The 17,979-nt window shown below is 33.3% G+C and overlaps 1 protein-coding gene across 1 annotated transcript; it reads left to right on the top strand.

Moving 5' to 3' along the window:
* The first annotated feature begins 13,755 nt into the window (after positions 1-13,755).
* LOC114411109 (HVA22-like protein c) lies at positions 13,756-16,876 on the top strand. The gene is made up of 5 exons (XM_028374871.1): positions 13,756-13,962; positions 14,106-14,132; positions 14,245-14,367; positions 15,669-15,936; positions 16,507-16,876. The coding sequence occupies exons 1-5, from the start codon at positions 13,901-13,903 to the stop codon at positions 16,573-16,575; spliced, it is 549 nt and encodes a 182-aa protein (XP_028230672.1). The 5' UTR covers positions 13,756-13,900; the 3' UTR covers positions 16,576-16,876.
* Positions 16,877-17,979: the final 1,103 nt, after the last annotated feature.

Raw genomic sequence — 17,979 nt, 5'->3', positions numbered from 1 at the left:
ATTTGTATAATTCTTATGTTTATCACTGCTCCATGTCTGAGACATTTATTGTTTTTATTAAGTATCTGTAAAGATATTTAATGATATTTTAAATAGTCTTATTACATATAGTATTTTTATGTGATTTTTACCTCTATTTTTTATTTGCTTTATTTTTTAACAGATGTAAGGCATAAAAACATGCACGGAGAATATGCCACCGTGAAAATATATGGTTGGTATCGACTCGAATTAAAACCACTGTATATAAATGGTAGGTATCAACTAGGAAAAAGCACCATTAAATTGGTTTGAATCGACTTGAAAAAAGCCACCATATAAAAATGGTTGGTATTACTTGGATTAAAACTTGCATGAAAAATGGTCATATCGACTCGAAAAAACATAAATCTATTAACTCGATTTTTGAGAGTATTCTACAAAACCAGTTGTGAACTTGGTTTTTGAACGGGTATGCTAGGAATCCAACCGTAAAATGTCAAGCTACTAAATCAGATTAAGAACAAGTAGACACATTGTATTTCATTATTAATGAATCAGTTATTCACTCAATTATTACATGGGTACACATGCAATATGAAATATCCGAGATTGCAAGTGATGTTTCATAATTAAATAGACTCGGATTTCTAATGAGTATTCAACGCACTCAAATATGAAATATCACTTGCAATTTCGGAATTGTAAGTGTTTTACAAATTCAATTATGAAATCAATACTAGCAAATAGAATTTTAATATCAGTTAATAAGGACTTTTAACATCGGTTTTTAACATCGGTTATTAACCGATGTTAAAAGTACTAACATTGAAAGTAATAACATTAACATCGATTTTACAAAACCGATGTTAACATAAACCTCACAACATTGGTTTTATAAAATAAAAAAAAAACCGATATTGTATAGTAAGAAATAACAAAAAAAGAGTGAAATCTGTACAAAATAATATCGATTTTTAGCAAAAACCGATGTTGTATTCTGGTAACCAACATTGATTTTTAGTGTAAATCGATGTTGTTGTAACATCGATTTTTTTAAAAACCGATGTTAGTAAGCAGAAGACAACATCGGATTTTAGTAAAATCGATGTTATGAGTCAAACTATGTTGTTTGTAAACAACAACATTGGTTTTAACTAAAAATCGATGTTGTTTATTGGATTTTTTTTAATATGTTATCTATTTCTTTTTAATTACTCCAAATTAATCCACAAATTAAAAATTAGAACCAATGTAGATAATTTTGAGTCTATTTTTAGATAGTTTTTAGCAGAAATTCCATAAAAATTGAATATTTACTATAAATTAAAAATAATATTTAAAGTTCATACATAAAATGAATTGTAAAAAATGTAAATTAACTAAACTATAATTCTAATATTACTTAAACACCAATTATTTCATTTTTAACTTTCAGATAATATGTTGCCCACTGGATATGAAACGCGTTCATTCTCTCTGGTTTTAATGGTCTTACATCATTAAAATATTGCATGATATAATAAAACATATGATAATAAACATATATAATAGCAATTATAACAAATTGAATTACTTTTGAAGTAAACAATTACCATTTTCCAATTATTCTTGAAACTTCCTAACATTATCGTTGACATCCAATGCATTATGTAGTACCCGCACTCAGTGTTTCCTCTTTGCTTGTTACACTAAATACATTATGAAATTTAGATATTCAAAGTTAAGAACAAATTAGTGTACATAGTAATAAAATATAATTTTGAAGGCAAGAAGCATTGTTTAAATCATTTACTTTAACAACAATCCATCTAGCAGCAGCCTTGGATTTACATTGTTGACTATCGTCAAATCCTTTCAAAGCATTGTTCAATAGAAACATGCGTGCGTATTATACAATTAAAATATTGATGTTCCCGAGTAATGATAATGTAAATGTATTAGAAAATACAACTGACCTGTTAATAATTCCTTTCAGGTTGTTGTCTGACCTATTGTGCAAGGAACAAAACCAGATGACAACATTGTCCTTAGGACATATGATGACCATTTGCCAATGTGCACTGTAGTGGAGAACAATAAGTTATTATAGTGCATACAATATTTAAATTCATTTGTTCAGTTTAACTTACTCATTCAAGTAAGCTCCTAGGTACACATCCCTCTTTCAATTCTGCATGTAGTTATTAATATAACTTTCTGATTCAAATTGTGATTGCCCAGATCTCTGTATGCACTGTGTCTCGAGGAATCCATACACACCGGCATATCCCGCTTGCATACTTGTCTCAGTCATATGCCTATTGTTGTTAAAATAAAGTAAATTATGTACGAATTTAAAACAAAAAGTTAGCTAATAAATAATAACGTAAAGTGATTTACAGAATCCACAATTGAATAACAAAGATGTTGAGACATTGACCTCCGTGTGCTCTTTTAGAAAGATCTTCATGCTTTATGTTGACAACTGATGTGCATAAGCATATTCTGTAATTAAGACATATAGGAATTATCAATTTTCTCCTCTTTTATTGCTTCATTTGTGTGAATCATTGGAATTTTGACATCCTTTGAGCTTTTGTGTAGTAGATGCCTAAACAGTTAGATTTATACTATTTTGGTGGTTTTTGTTTTGTAGAAGCACAAATGAGGGATTGGAAGAGAAGTTGAAGCCTGATGATCTCGCTTAGCGCACCAAGCTCGCTTAGCGAGCTCTAGCCGCTTAACGGAAAGATCCCGCTTAGTGTGAGGAAACTACTTGGAGAGCCTAAAGTCACGTGAAGATGTGCTTAACGCGTGTTGTGCGTTTAGCGCCTAATCACTTACTCGCACTTAGCATGAAAATCGTGAAAACTCATATCAGAAGGGTTTTTAAGTGAGAAACAGGGGGAAAAGAAGAGGACTTCTGTTGGGAGTAGTACAGGAAACCTAGAGCTCGAAGAAGAAGAAGAAGAATAAGACAACCATTGGGAGCCACTGACTACCTCCACACTTATCTTCCTTCGATTCCCCCTCATACTTTCATCCCATTTGTATAGTTAAGCCTCTCTTGACAATGAGAGGTTAAACCACCCATTGTTGAGGAGCTTTCCACCAAACTCTCTTGATGTAATGATCCTCACTATCTATTTAATGTTATTACTAGTTTTCATCATCTCTTTCTGTGCTTATTCACATGTATTTGGTTTGATCACTCATATATATGCTATGTTTAGCGTTTAGGCATTGGAAAATATTTTTAATCCTTAGAACCGGAAAGAACATCCAAATGCTTTATTGCTAGGGATAGTGTGAGGTTGTTTAGCCTATTTATGCATATCCATTAGTCATGTAGTTCAACTAATTCAGTTCTTGAGGGATTAAGAAAGAAATTAGGGGAATTAGGCTCTCTTATGTGAGGAATCACGATTAGAGTACATAAATAGATATAAGTGATAATTAGAGTAATATTAAATAGAGGAAATTAATTGTATCGCATCAAGAGGAGTTTCAGTAGGAAGCCCCCAACATATTCAACTCCTGCATTCACAATCCTTCGCCACTCCCAGTGTTTTTTTTCTTGCTCAATCATAGCTTAGAATAGTATAATTATCCAATTTACAAAAATGATTCAAATTGCACTTCTTAAATCTATTCATTAATTGTACAAAAATTGGATATACATCATCTTGAGTACAAACAAAATCCCTGTGGAAGCAATACTTAGATTACTACTTTGACGAATTAATGTACTTGCCAATGAGTTAAAATGTATACAAGGGGAAGTTGTCATTATACACCCCAAACACGGTAGCATCCCACATAACCTGCAACGGCTTGAGAAAAAGCTGTGAGATGGTCAATGTCATCATATATAGGGGATCCACATTAGAATTCGGCCTATCTACAGGTTTCACCGGTCCCTCAGCTCCCTGTTTATCCTACACAGTTAATAAGCATAATTTAATGACAATGGACACTTTAATTGTAAAAAAATCCTTTTTTAATACTTGTTAAAAGCAATACAATGAAATACTTGTTCTGACAAAGGCTTCACAAGATGTGTCAGCCAAGCAAGGAAGGTGTTAAGTGTCTGCCCCACTAACTGAACTTCCTGAGTGGGTACAAGAATGCAAGCATCAGCATCTTGAACTTCCTCAATACCAATCTTGACCTGATCATTGCCCAAAGGGATGTTGTGAACATTGGTCGACCCCTCATAAAGTCTTCCAAGTTCCAAGGACAACGAGGCGGGGAGGATTTTCATTGACTTACAATCCACATTTCTTTGACTCCCCCATGTTTGGGTCATGCCCCGAGGGATCAAAACAACTCTTTTTTATGCTGACACGAGCAGCAGAAGGAGCAACCTTAGGCTCAGGAGGCAGTGTGAGTCCATGTGATTGCATCAGGGACTACATCTGGCTAAAGGACAACATTAGTTGTCGAGTCACTTTTTCTGTGATCGACTCCTTCAACTTGTCCCAGATTTTTAATGTCAACTGCTCCAGGTCTTCGTGATCCATGGATGAAGACGTGCGGGAGGTCCTTGGAGCCGATCCAAAGTATTGTTTGATCATGACACCGGCTCCAATAGCACGAACACGACCAGGGGTGTTTTGGTCGCCCTATAGCAGCAGTCAGTACATCTTGACGTCCATGTTGCTCCTCCAAGTAATTCTCTAGTGAACAGACAAATTGGTTTAGTCAATCCAACAATTATTATTAAACAATGACCACTGAAAAATGAAAGTGACTTACAATCATGTCTACAATTTCCTTTACTGCCTCAGACGTCATTTGACCAGTTTTCTTTGTCCGGACCATCTTTCACTTCATGTGTTGTCTAATGGGAGATGGAGGATTAATGATGATGTTAGTGCTCCCGAATTAAGTTGTTTCCTCCAATTGTTTCTTTTTCTTCTCCTCCATCAATTTGTTTTCTAGATATTCATAACTTCCACGAGACAACACATGAGGTGCAATGTTTTGTTTTTGAATGGCATGTGCCTTCTTTCGAAGATCCTGTAAAAATTACACATTAACCTAACTTATTGTGTTCGACAATAATACTTAAATATAAATTTTAAAAAAATAAAAATAAAAAACTTACCCCCCACGAAGGGTCTCTACGGCTCTGACAAAATTGGATCCACTTCTCCTTGCTAATGTCGTACTTTTCACATACAGTATCATCCACGTCCTCCTTGTCGTCTGCAAGTGCCCATTTGGACGTCAAATCGGACTTAAACTATCTCCACCGCTCACCTACAATTTGAAGTATTTTCTTCTTCGCCCTCAAATCGGATGCTTCAGGGATATCAAATTCAGCCTGAGAAATGAAAAATACATTTTATTGTTAGTCAATTACAATTTAATAATTTTAGTAAGACAGATTAGAACACAATGCAACATTTAACTGAGATACCTGAATATTCTCCCGGATCAAATCCTTTCGAGCTGTAGGGACTTGTTTCCAATTCTCATATGTGACATCCACCATATTGTGAGTGACGATCCCTGAATATGTTTTTAACTTCTTTTTGTGTGGACCATCAGCTTTCCCAATCGCAAGATCCACATGAACCAGTGGTCTCTCCGCCCCAACTGGTCTAGTAGCCAATGATCTTAGTCGTGTCGCTTTTCTTGTCTGCTTCAATTTAGAAGGGGAATGTGTTGCCGAATCAGGAGGGGAAGGGGAACTGGGTGTGTACCCATGTGTCTGTCAACAAAAAACAACATTAATTAAATAATGTCAAAAAACTATATTAAGTTATGTAATTGAATGGGAATGAAAGCAAGTAAATATAAAATAAATTACATTATATGATGTTAATTAATTCTCCTTCATCATGATCATTACAATTTACATGCACGTCGTCAACTTCTTCTTCTCTGATGACGTTAGGCGACATTTGTGTGGACAAATGACCAACACAAGTATCAATTATTGAATCATCATCTTCACCATTAACACCAATTGTTTTATCATGTAGAACCACTGACCACCTTTCATCACAAGGGACTTAAACATAAAATACATGTTAAGCTTGTTCTACCATGATGAAAGGGTCATTTTGGTAAGCGAGCTTCTTCAAATTTACCATCGTAAATCTGAAATCATCGATTCACACATCGATATTGTTTTCAACCCATTTACACTTAAAAACACAAACAGGGAATTTGACATAATTAAACTCCCAAATTTCTTCAATGACTCCAAAGTAAGGGATGGAAGCTAGACGAGGATTGTCATCATGTACACTCACAAAGTGTTGAGATTCAACCTTTAGACTAACCCCACTGTTTTACATTGTACTCTTGTTGTCTTGTATTTTTGTATAGATCGAATATTTGTTTATATTGTATCCTTGCCAAGTTATAAAATTTCTTTTCGGCCCATCTGCTAACTTTCTTAACGTTTCAAAAGTATTATCGTCAGCAAAGATTATATCTTTAAACTAATTTAGGAAAGTCTTGTTATGCTCTTTCAACATCCTGCTCTTGGACATTTTTGGATTAATTTCCTTCACTAAACCTTTGTGACATACTATGTATGGCAAAACTCCATTACTGTTATTCAGTATATACAAATAAGCTTGTTGCAAATCTTCTAGACTTGGAGTGATAACATGCAGTTCTCTTGAACCCTTACCTCTCACTCTTTCGTCATGCTAAGATTCGGGAAGCCCAACAAGTTTTGTCTTTTCAATATACTCTGAACAAAACTTAATAGTTTCTTTTGCAATGTACCTTTCAACAATAGATGTTTCAAGATGGTGTATATTATTTGTATACCCTTTTAAGATCTCCATGTATTGTTCAACCGGGTACATCCATCGCAAATAAGCAGGACCACAACATTTGATTTCCCTTTCCAGATAAACAATTAAGTGAACCATGATGTCGAAGAACGAAGGAGAGAAATACATCTCCAACTGACACAATATAATTGCAACCTCGTTTTCCAGCTCATCTAACTTGACAGGATCAATGACTTTGCTACATATGATATTAAAGAAAAAGCACATGCGAGTTATGCCATGCCTCACTTTGTTAGGCAAAATGTCTCGTATCGCCACCGCTAATAATTGTTGCTTCAAGACATGGCAATCGTGAGATTTTAAGCCAACTAACTTTAGATCTTTGAACTACACAAGACTCTTAATATTTGAAAAGTATCCCTATGGGACTTTGACACGACGAAACACTGACAAAAACTTATCTTCTCCTTTCTAGACAAAGTATGACCAGCTGGAGGCAAGTATATTTTCTTACCATCAGACCTTGGATGCAACTAGTCTCGTATACCCATCTCAGCTAGATCTTAACGAGTATTCAAACCATCTTTTGTCTTGCCTTGAATGTTAAGGAGCGCCTTGATGACACTATCATACACATTTTTTTTCTACATGCATAACATCAATACAATGTCTGACATCTAGATCGGACCAGTACGAAAGATAAAAAATATTGATATTTTCTTCCATATGCAAGTTTTACTTTTTTTTTCTTCTTTTGGGTCTTTCCAAATATAGTATTCATGTGTTCAGCCTCTCAAAAAAATGTTAACTAGTTAATGGTATCGACGCACTTTCATGCTCTTGACTTCCATTAAAAGCTTTCTTCAATTTCCAGTAAGGGTGATAAGGTTTCAGAAAATGTCGATGCCTAGTGTATACTATTTTTCTTCCATGTTTCAGTTGTACGTAACTTGTGTCTTCTTCACAAATAGGGCATGCATGATGGCCCTTAACATTGTATCCGCTCTAATTCTCATATGCTGAAAAGTCATTAATGGTACAAAATAGCATTGCACGCAAAACAAAATTTTCATTTCAAAATGCTTCATACACTGAAACCCCCTTGTCCCATAACTTTGTCAAGTCTTCAATCAAGTGATAGAGATAAACATCAATGTCATTTCCTGGTTGTCTTGGGCCCAATATCATCATAGAAAACATCATGTATTTTCTCCTCATGCACAACCAAGGAGGAAAGTTGTAAATTACTAACAAAATAGGTCATGAACTGTGTTAAGTGCTTAAACTGCCATAGGGATTCATTCCATCAATGGCAAGTCCAAGCCTAAGATTTCTTGCCTCTTTTCCAAACTCCGAATACAAACGATCAATCTTCTTCCACTAGGATGAATCAGCTGGACGGTGGAGCATTCAATCGCAGTTTCTCCCATGTGCATGTCATATAAGGTCTTTTGTGTCGTCTCCATTAGCAAACAGATGCTTAAACCTTGGAATGATCGAAAGATACCACAACACCTTCACTGGGGGGTCTTTCTTTGAGTTTTATTCATTACTACAGTCATCATCATCCTTCACTTTGTACCGCGATACCTCACACCTAAGGCATTTGTGCATTTCTTCAAACTCTTGTCTGTACAGTATGCAATCATTAGGGCATGTATGAATCTTCTAATACTCCATACCTATCGGACACGGTATCTTCTTCACCTGATAGTAACTTTTTGGCAACGTGTTTTTCTCTAAAAGCATATCATGCACTACCTAAAGGAGTGAACTAAAGTTTTTGTCACTTCACCCATATCTAGCCTTCACATTAACTAGACTTAACATCATTGACAACAACGTCAACAACTTGTTACACCCCAGATACAAAGGCTTCTTCGAATCAATTTGCAATGTATCATACATAGGGGCATGTGCTTGCTGAAAACACTCTTGTCCAAGATCACAAATTATATCCTCTAAGCGATTTCCCATTTGTACATCAAATGGTTCATATTGGGACTCCCTCTACATGTCTATCAGTTCACCATGCCATATTCATGTTGTGTAATTCTTCTTAATCCCATCACACAGCAGATGTTCTCGTATGTCGTAGAGTATTTGTCATCTCCTGTTCAAATAGTTTATACAATGACAAAAATATTTTTCGTCCTCATCCGGTCGACTTCTTTCGAAGGCGAATTCCAAGAACCATTCTGCTCCTTCCTCATACACAGAGCTCATGCGATTGACATTCATCCAACTTCAATCCATGTAATTAATAACTCTGTGATACTCACAAAGTTTTTCGATGCATGAAAATCTCACTTTTTCATTCAAAGTGTGGCCCTATCTCATTCAGGAAGACAATTTTTTATAGTAGATTCATACATCAAGGTTAAGTCTCTTTTCCTAAATTTGACGAAATTTCGGCAGCATTTCGCATTGATCTCCAAGTACACGACATGAAAGTGGTGAGATTAATTCCTCGACAATCAAGTATGCACTCAGAGAACAACTAGAAATGCATTGTACCAAAATTTCATTAAATTTAAGAAAATAAACTTAACCTTTACCCAAGAATCTACTATAAAAATATGACTCTTCCTAAATTGTCCAAACGAACAATTCAAGATTCAATACAACGATTATTGCAAATTATCCGCAAGAATTATTGTATTCAATCTCAAACGGGAATCTAAGGCTCACTCATGATGAACATTAATTATATACAAAGCAATAGTCATTAATCACGTAAAACAAGTTTAAAAAGGACTCATAAGAAAAAACAGCCTATCAAAAGTATCAAAGACATTCATACCTATGATAATGCTCACTAACAGTCTCCAACAATGAATATCGTTATCACGATGCAAACAACAAAATGAAAAACGCCTATCACATACATTGAACATGTTAATACAACAACCTTTAAAAATACAAACTTTAATTATAAGTCCATGTCATTATCTCTTTGTTTTCTTTGTTAGGATAAAATGATATTTTTTTTAATTACAACTCCATGTCCAAAACTGAAAATTTTATCCAAACTATAATTAAAGGATTAAGTGATAAACCAACTTGTGTTAACAACTTTTGATGACCTGAGTATTGAAAAACCATGAACTCTACCTACATGGCAAATTATAAAAGGATAGAAAGAAAAGTGAAATACATGTAAGTGGGAAAACGACAATATCAAAGGTATGATATATGCAATTCGTTTCTCATTCACACTATTTAATTCCTTCATCTCAACTTCCCTCGTTTAATATATCACCAGCCCATATTATTATGAAAGAGGCACGTAAACATCCCATTGTTCCATTCTAAACAATCTTAGCCTTTATGATTAACTGAGATACTAAAGATCTTTGCCAACACCAGCTAACAATTTCAATCAACATGATTATCAAACTCAAACATTTAGACAAAGCTAGATTCTATTTCTATAATTTTGTATTTAACTGTTCCAAAATCATCCCATATCTATCTCTTAACTCAAGTCCCTCAAATTTGATGGTAAAGCCAAAAAAAAAATTAAAAAGCCAAAAGAAATTTATTAACAACACAATATGTCCGAAATAAGGCATAAAACAGCTTATTCCTTCCGTCACATAACTCAAGTTCCTAAAAACATAAATCAAAGTTCCAAAACTTTCTATATAAGCTTCCTAGCAAGACGAATTTGTGTCTTTGTTATGACACCTGTGTATCAAATTTCATGGTGAGACAAATATCATACACCAAATACTCACACTTTTCACATTTGAAATTGTCCCCACCAGCTATATTTCACAAAAAACCTAACCCCATAACATATAATTTGTCATTATCTGCCATGAACTAAAGAAAATGACTTTACACATCATGAAGTCGAAAAATAACTTTCTCCCTCTCTTTCTGTAGTCACACTCACACAGCATCAATTAAAAAATAAATTTAATCACCAAATTTGGCTTAGTTGTTCAGTTACATGATCAAATACTGCTATTGTGCTCTATCAAATTATCCAAAAATTATTCCTTCACTCGACAGTTAATGTAAACAAAAACAGATTCAATTTACATGTAGTTCACTTGGCAAGGACACATTATTCTTACTTGCCAACATTCAATTCCTAATTTCAGAACATATTATTGTGCTCTATCAAATTAATAGGGAAGAAGTTGGCAGTACTTACGGTGTGATATACAAGCGTGGATGAGTTTAAACAAGGTTTCAACCCGAGTTAGCCAAATAACATACAGGCCATTATCATGTCTCAACATCACAATACAAATTCAGCATCGCAATGTTAACCACATTGGTGCCAAAGGTTCCCACAAGCACAACCATCCCATTCAAACAAGCCACAATTAGAAGTGAAGCTAGTACCTCAAAATCAACGATGTCGAAGTCCAGTTGACATTCAAACTTGAGTTTGCTCACGGTGGTGGCGAAGCACAACTCTTCCAGCAGTTGCAGGTTCTACCTGTAACCTAAAACAACAACAATCAATGAAGAATGACACGAAGCCAGGAAAAAATATGAGAAAGGGTTGTGCGAAGCTAGGAAGCCATGAAGTGATTGATGATAGCAACTGAGGAGGACATGACGGTGAGAGTGCTTAACAATGACGGTGACGATGGACATGACAATGACAGTGGTGAGTGGTGATGGCAGTTGACGAGGAAAGTCGCGAGGATAAAAGAGTTTGGGAGACTGAGCGCAGGGAGAAAAGGGTTTAGGGTTTTAATTTAAGTAAAAACACAACATCGGTTTTTTAAGAACCGATGTTAATGACCTCAAGTTAACATCGGTTTTATAGAAATCGATGTTAACTAACTCGTGTTAACATTGATTTTTGATAAAAACCGATGTTAACATGAGCTCGTTAACATCGATTTAAAAAAAACGATGTTAATAAACTCATGTTATTTTAAAAAACCGATGTTAACATGAGCTCGTTAACATCAGTTTTTATCAAAAATCGATATTAATCTTGCGATGTTAAATCAATAAATTCTAGTAGTGAAGATCACTTGCTATCTCGACTTTATAGCAAGTACTTTACGAATTCATTTATGAAATATCCCTCGCTATCTGGATTTTAGAATGAGTGCTTTATGAATTCAATTATGAAGTATCAACTCACAATCTCGATTTTATAACGAGAACTTTACAAATTCAATTATGAAATGATTAAGTTATTAACTCAATTATAGAACGAGTACACACAAATTGTTTCATTTAGAATTATTGAGTTATTAGCATGATTTTATAACAAGTACACACAAATTATTTCATTTTAAATGTTAAGTTATTAACTTGGTTTTAAAACAAGTATACACAAATTATTTTGTTTCAATGTTAAGTAATTAACTCGTTTTCAAACAAGTATATATAAATTACATCATTTCATATGTTAAGTTACTAACTCGGTTTTAAAATGAGTATACACGAATTATTTCGTTTCAATGTTAAGTAATTAAGTCAATTTTTATACAAGTACACAAATCATTTCATTTCAATGTTAAGTTATTAACTTGGTTTTCATATGAGTATACACAAATTTATTGTACCGGTCGTTCACCGACTGGCCCACAACTTCAAGCCTTTTCGTGCTTGGGCACTCAAGGCTGAAGGACTGTGTTTCACATCAGTCGTCCGACGACCGGTTCACAACTTCAAGATTCTTCGTGCTTAAGCACTTGAGGCTAGAGGACTATGTACCACACTGATCGTCCGCAGATCAGTCCACTACTTCTAGCCTTTTTGTACTTAAATACTCAAGGCTGAAAGATTGTGTATCGTACCAGTCATCCACTGATCTACCTAAGACTTCTCTCACATAGCTTAGTCTCTGTCAATTGGTTCTGACCAATTCCTGACTAATAACAACAAACCATACTTATAACCCCCTCTGGAGCTACAATAATTGACGAAAAATTGTTATAAGACACCCATAATAACAATTAATTAAGAGTTAGATTACAAAGCTTTGAAGGAGATCATGTCTATAAGAACCCCGAGGACAGAGCTCAGAAGACATATTACATTTGGTCTCATCTAAATGCTCGAGTTAAGTCTCATAAACCCTAAGTGGGATTTAATTATGGAAATAATAAATTTAGACATAATTCATCCTCACAAGCTAACTCAGAATAAAAATTATCTTCCTATATTTTATATTTTATAATGAATTTCTTTTTTTATAATTATCATAATTAAGATTTTTAACTTTTGAGTGAGATTCCAAAATATTTTTATAAGTTTTGATTATTTAGACTAGCTACCAGTTTCATTCTCGATTTGAGCGTAATCTGTATGTCGGACGTAATTCATGGGAATTTTATTGAGAAGACAAATTATACTAGAAGGCATTATTACATTTTGAGATGCTAAAAATACTTAATTAACATAAAATAAAAGAGTGAGATGCGTGGACAACAGCTGGCAGTGATAACCCTATCAGTATCACTGCGTAGCCGTGTCGATGTACGGTCCATGACATAAGGAAAGAAACTGCATATTTCGGTGCATCTGCTGTCGTGCGTAAATACATTTAAAAACTTTCTAAAATCTTTTCTTCTTTTTACAGAAAAATCATAATTTATATTTTTTTTATAGAATTGCGCAATAAAAAAATGAAAAAAGAAAGAGAGTGAGTAACAAAACAAGAGTTTAATTGATAAAAATTTGATACCTTGAACAACTCATGAACCTGTGTTTGATCACAATAAAACTGGATACGAATTTTTAGATGATTTTTCATAAAAAAACATGATTAAAAAATATCATTAAAAATAATCAATCAAATTTTTTAATAAAAAAAATAGTTATTTAAATATTTTACTCATATCACAATATTTAAAAAAATACAATCAATCAAAAACATCACTAATATAATTTTCAAGGTAAATAATTTACAATTGAATTACAATATAAAAAAATATTTATAATCAATAGAATGTCATTACATATATTTATTCATAAAATTATTAATTTGAAAAAAAAATAATGAAAAAATTATTATAAGCCTTTTGTTAAGGTCCATGCTCCTTAAGGACTCCTTTTGTCAACATACTTTCATTGTCTTTGTTACTTTCTAGTCTGTAGTGTCCCACTTTTGAAGCCTCTCTGTCTCTCTTTAATACCCTCTTTCTGAGTTCCACTTCAGAAAAGGAGAAGAAAACAGAACAGCATTGCTACACATGGGTGCTTCTGGCAACAATTTTCTCCAAGTGGTCGCCAAGAACTTCGATGTTCTTGCTCTGTATGCTTCTTTTCTTTTATATCTCTAAGTTTGAATGCCATTATATGAAGCAGATTCAGATTATTATTTTTCTAAAACTTTTTCTGTATATTACATTACATTGAATCATTATGATCTGAGTGGTGCTTCTACTTTTTATTCAGGCCCTTGGTCACCCTTGTTTACCCTTTGTAAGTATATGCCTTTAGTTTTTTTGAATGTGACTTTTGTACTAAAATGGAGCAATGTGCGTCTAAGGTTTTGGTTTGTGAGTGAGTGTATCTTTTGATGTTTTTGTGACAGATATGCTTCAATCAAGGCCATAGAGACCAGGTCTAGTACTGATGATCAGCAATGGCTGACTTATTGGGTTCTCTATTCATTGATCACACTCTTCGAGCTCACATTTGCCAAAGTTCTTGAAGTGTAAGTTAACAAGTGAAACAGGACACTTTTGGATGCTATACATTGGTGGTCTAGTAGTGCAAATTATAGAAGATTTTATTTAGTATGCAATTTCTTTTTGGTACATTGTTTGAATGTTAATTATAAGGGTAAGAACGGGTAGGCTAAAATCAAAACATTTAAGGGAATGCTTTGTTTATATACAAGGCTTTATTTGTATATTCTGTTTTTAGTTGCTCAAATAACTGATAGATGGTGGCGCTAGGCACATATAGAGTAGAGTGTGAAACCAAGGGAAGGGTTAAACAGGATGGGAAAAAAGATAAGAAAGCATGCTTCTTTCAACTGTTTTGCTTTTTTAGTTTTTAAAATGCTTGTTTTAGAAACAATTTTCATAACTTGATAGATTTTGAATGAAAAATTGATTGCTAAATAGTGTGAAATTGTATATAAAAAAACTTTTCGAAAAAATGAAAAGGGAATCAAACATGCCCTTCAATTTTAATTTTGGCTTCTGAGAAAAATAATGATTGTTTATTTATTTAAAACAAGTCTAATTTAAAGTAATAAATTGTAAGTTTTAACTCTGAGTGTGTTTTACAAGTCTTTTTTGGTAGTTTGTAACATTTTACTTATAAATATATTTGACCAAAATTAAGGTATTTGCTTGTAACATGTTAAGCCCACTATTTTTTTTTTTTTGAAGGGTTTGTCATCTCTTGAATCTGAGACCATTAATATGGTATTGCAATAAGCAAATCATTAGTCCAGGTCAAAGACACACTGTTTTATTAATATAAGTGACTCGAGATTTTAAGGATGGTTGAAAGGTCTTTTAACTAAAATTCAACTCTTAAACATTATAGTTAACTAAATTGTAGACATAAGATAATTACAAATATAATTACAAGTATATGTATAAATAAAATTATTCTTTTAGTAAAGCACACATGAATAAATTATTAATAACAAGTTTAAGTTTGACTGATTTAAATAATCTAATTTATTTTGAAGTTTGAGTTTATTCATTTATTTTAAGGTCATTCACACTTTTACTTATCATTTTGGGGAAATTTTCATTTTTAACCACTATCTTTATTATATTGTTAATTAGCGTTTTTTTGGTTTCATGTTTAGGACATGATTTTTCACGTTTCGGATGTGATTTTCTGAAACTAATAGTTATAGCTTCAAACACGCGCATTATCATCTGTTTTTTCCCTTCAAAAAGTTCTCACATGTTCTTTGCTTGGCAAGAAAAGTTTTAACAAGTTTCCAGCTCCACTGCAACTTTCCAATGTAAATTGTGTGACTAATTTCAGGCTTGCCATATGGCCCTATGCCAAGTTGATACTCAGTTGCTGGTTGGTTCTTCCAAACTTTAATGGGGCAGCACATGTTTATAGGCACTATGTTAGACCATTCTATATGAATCCACAAATGCCTCAAATGCCTCAAATCCCAGGAACTTCTCAAATGTGGTATGTTCCTAGAAAGAACATCTTTAGTAAGCAGGATGATGTCCTTACTGCTGCTGAGAGATACATGGAAGAGCATGGAACAGAAGCATTTGAAAGACTCATAACCAAGGTACACATATTTTCCAAATTTTTTGGTGACAAAGTAGATATAGTTTCATTCTTAATCTCACTGAATTTGACTTTCCCATAAACCTTGGATGATTTAAAATATAGAAAATTACTCATAATTTAATTATGAACTAGAAATAGTACTAAGTTTATTGGCATATTATAGATCCTCAGAGGAAGACCATAGACATGGTTGATATATCATTTTTCTGAGCCTTATAATTATATTGTGGAAAATTGGGGGATTTATCTCATTATTGGGTATATATTACTCTTTTTTTTCTTATTTTAACTCGTAGCAGTGCCTGAATTTGAAAACTACTCTAAAATACCATCTATAACTAATTTGGTTGTGAATTGCTTGAGAGAAAATTCTCAGCCCAATCCATTTATATACATGAAATACAAAACCAAGAATCTCTTTGAAGATTTTAGTTGTAAATTATAGTTATTTTTGGCTATTTCATGCACTGAATTTATAGGAAGTAGCCCTTTTTAAATGCAATTTAAACATGAAAATATAAGCAACTGTGTTTATTTTAATCATGAAAAATACTTATTTTATATGCAGGCTGACAGAGAAGCTAGAGCAAGGAGGAATGGAAATTATATGATCTTTGATGATGATTATATAGATTAACTTTGTTAACCCTTAAACTTTTCTCTGTAGTATACTAGTATCACTATGACAATTCCTTAAATAGTTATTTAAGTGTATGACTTATGAACTTAGTGACTTTAGATATGTTTAGTTCAGGTTCATCAAGTTGGCCTATAAAGACATAAGCAGGAAAAGATAAAAGAGGGGGAGAAAGTGATGGGGATTGAGTGATGACCAAAGTCAGAAGCAATCACTACCTTCTGGCCAAAGTAAATATGAATTTTTCATTCCTACTTCAAGTAAATAGATATACCCACATTGACTTTTGAGCTTAAAACAACAACGCAGAGTATTATCTTACTAAGTGAGATCGGCTATATAATAAAAAAAAATGCTAAACTCATACATAGGAAGTCGTAGCTGAATTAGATGAAGTGTGGCAACATTGGAACTGGTCATGATTAGAGTTATAGTTATCCAACTCAACTCTATCATCAATTAAACAAAATGTTATTTTAGTTTTAAGAGTGTGATGCTCTTGCTACATTCAGTAAAACAACTATATTATAGCAGTTCAATGATCTGGTTCCATTTCTGGCTCACCACTTCTTCTTTTGTGGAATGTCTATAAGAATATAAACAAATTGTGTTTAGTTTATATATAGGTTAACCAATCACCAGCTCAACAGATAACTAAAATATGAGATAAGCCTCACATTGAATAAATATAAAAAAGTTGAACAATGAAGGAAAGATTCATAAATCTAAGCCTTTTAAGATTTTACTCAGTGGCCCATTAGTAAAAATATCTCTGATATTTAGTGTAATTCCATGCACAACAGTAAAGATGTAATCTCATAGGAATTTGCAACAAAGGTTTTGCTTGAAGATATAAAGTTGAATCAGATATTTCATTCATCAGGCTTAAAGTTTACAGCCGTGTATGAGTGGAAGTAGCATAATCATAACATTTTTATCACTTCCATTTAATATTCAACTTGCCACCAAAAATAAGTCTGCTACATAAGAACCAACCGCACACCATTTAGTCTCCCTTAAACTAAATTATGCTAACTATACTTGGGATGTAACCAAGTCTTATCATTGCTCTTCCAAATCAAACTTTTCTAACTCTTTTTAAGTATCAAAGACGTAGCTTTGTAGAAGATTCAACTGTTGATTCACTCACTCAAACTATAGAAAACGAGCAAAAGGACAATTCGCAACAGTTAACTATTAATTTATGAATTATTCTGGAATATTTGCATCTAAAATGGTTTTTTTCTTAATGAGATAAGATAAGAAAATAAAATTAAGGATTCAAGGGGACGTACAAAACCTTCCTCCACCTTAAAGTCTATAAATTTATCTTTCCCCTAGTCTTTTAGTCCCTTATCCGTTTCAACACCCACACACTCCCAACACTTCTCTTTTTGTTTCTCA

This window comes from Glycine soja, chromosome 1 (assembly GCF_004193775.1).
Source record: "Glycine soja cultivar W05 chromosome 1, ASM419377v2, whole genome shotgun sequence".
Lineage (NCBI taxonomy): Eukaryota > Viridiplantae > Streptophyta > Magnoliopsida > Fabales > Fabaceae > Glycine > Glycine soja.
The sequence above is the reverse complement of the archived record's forward strand: the minus strand, read 5'-3'. Positions and strand labels throughout refer to the sequence as shown.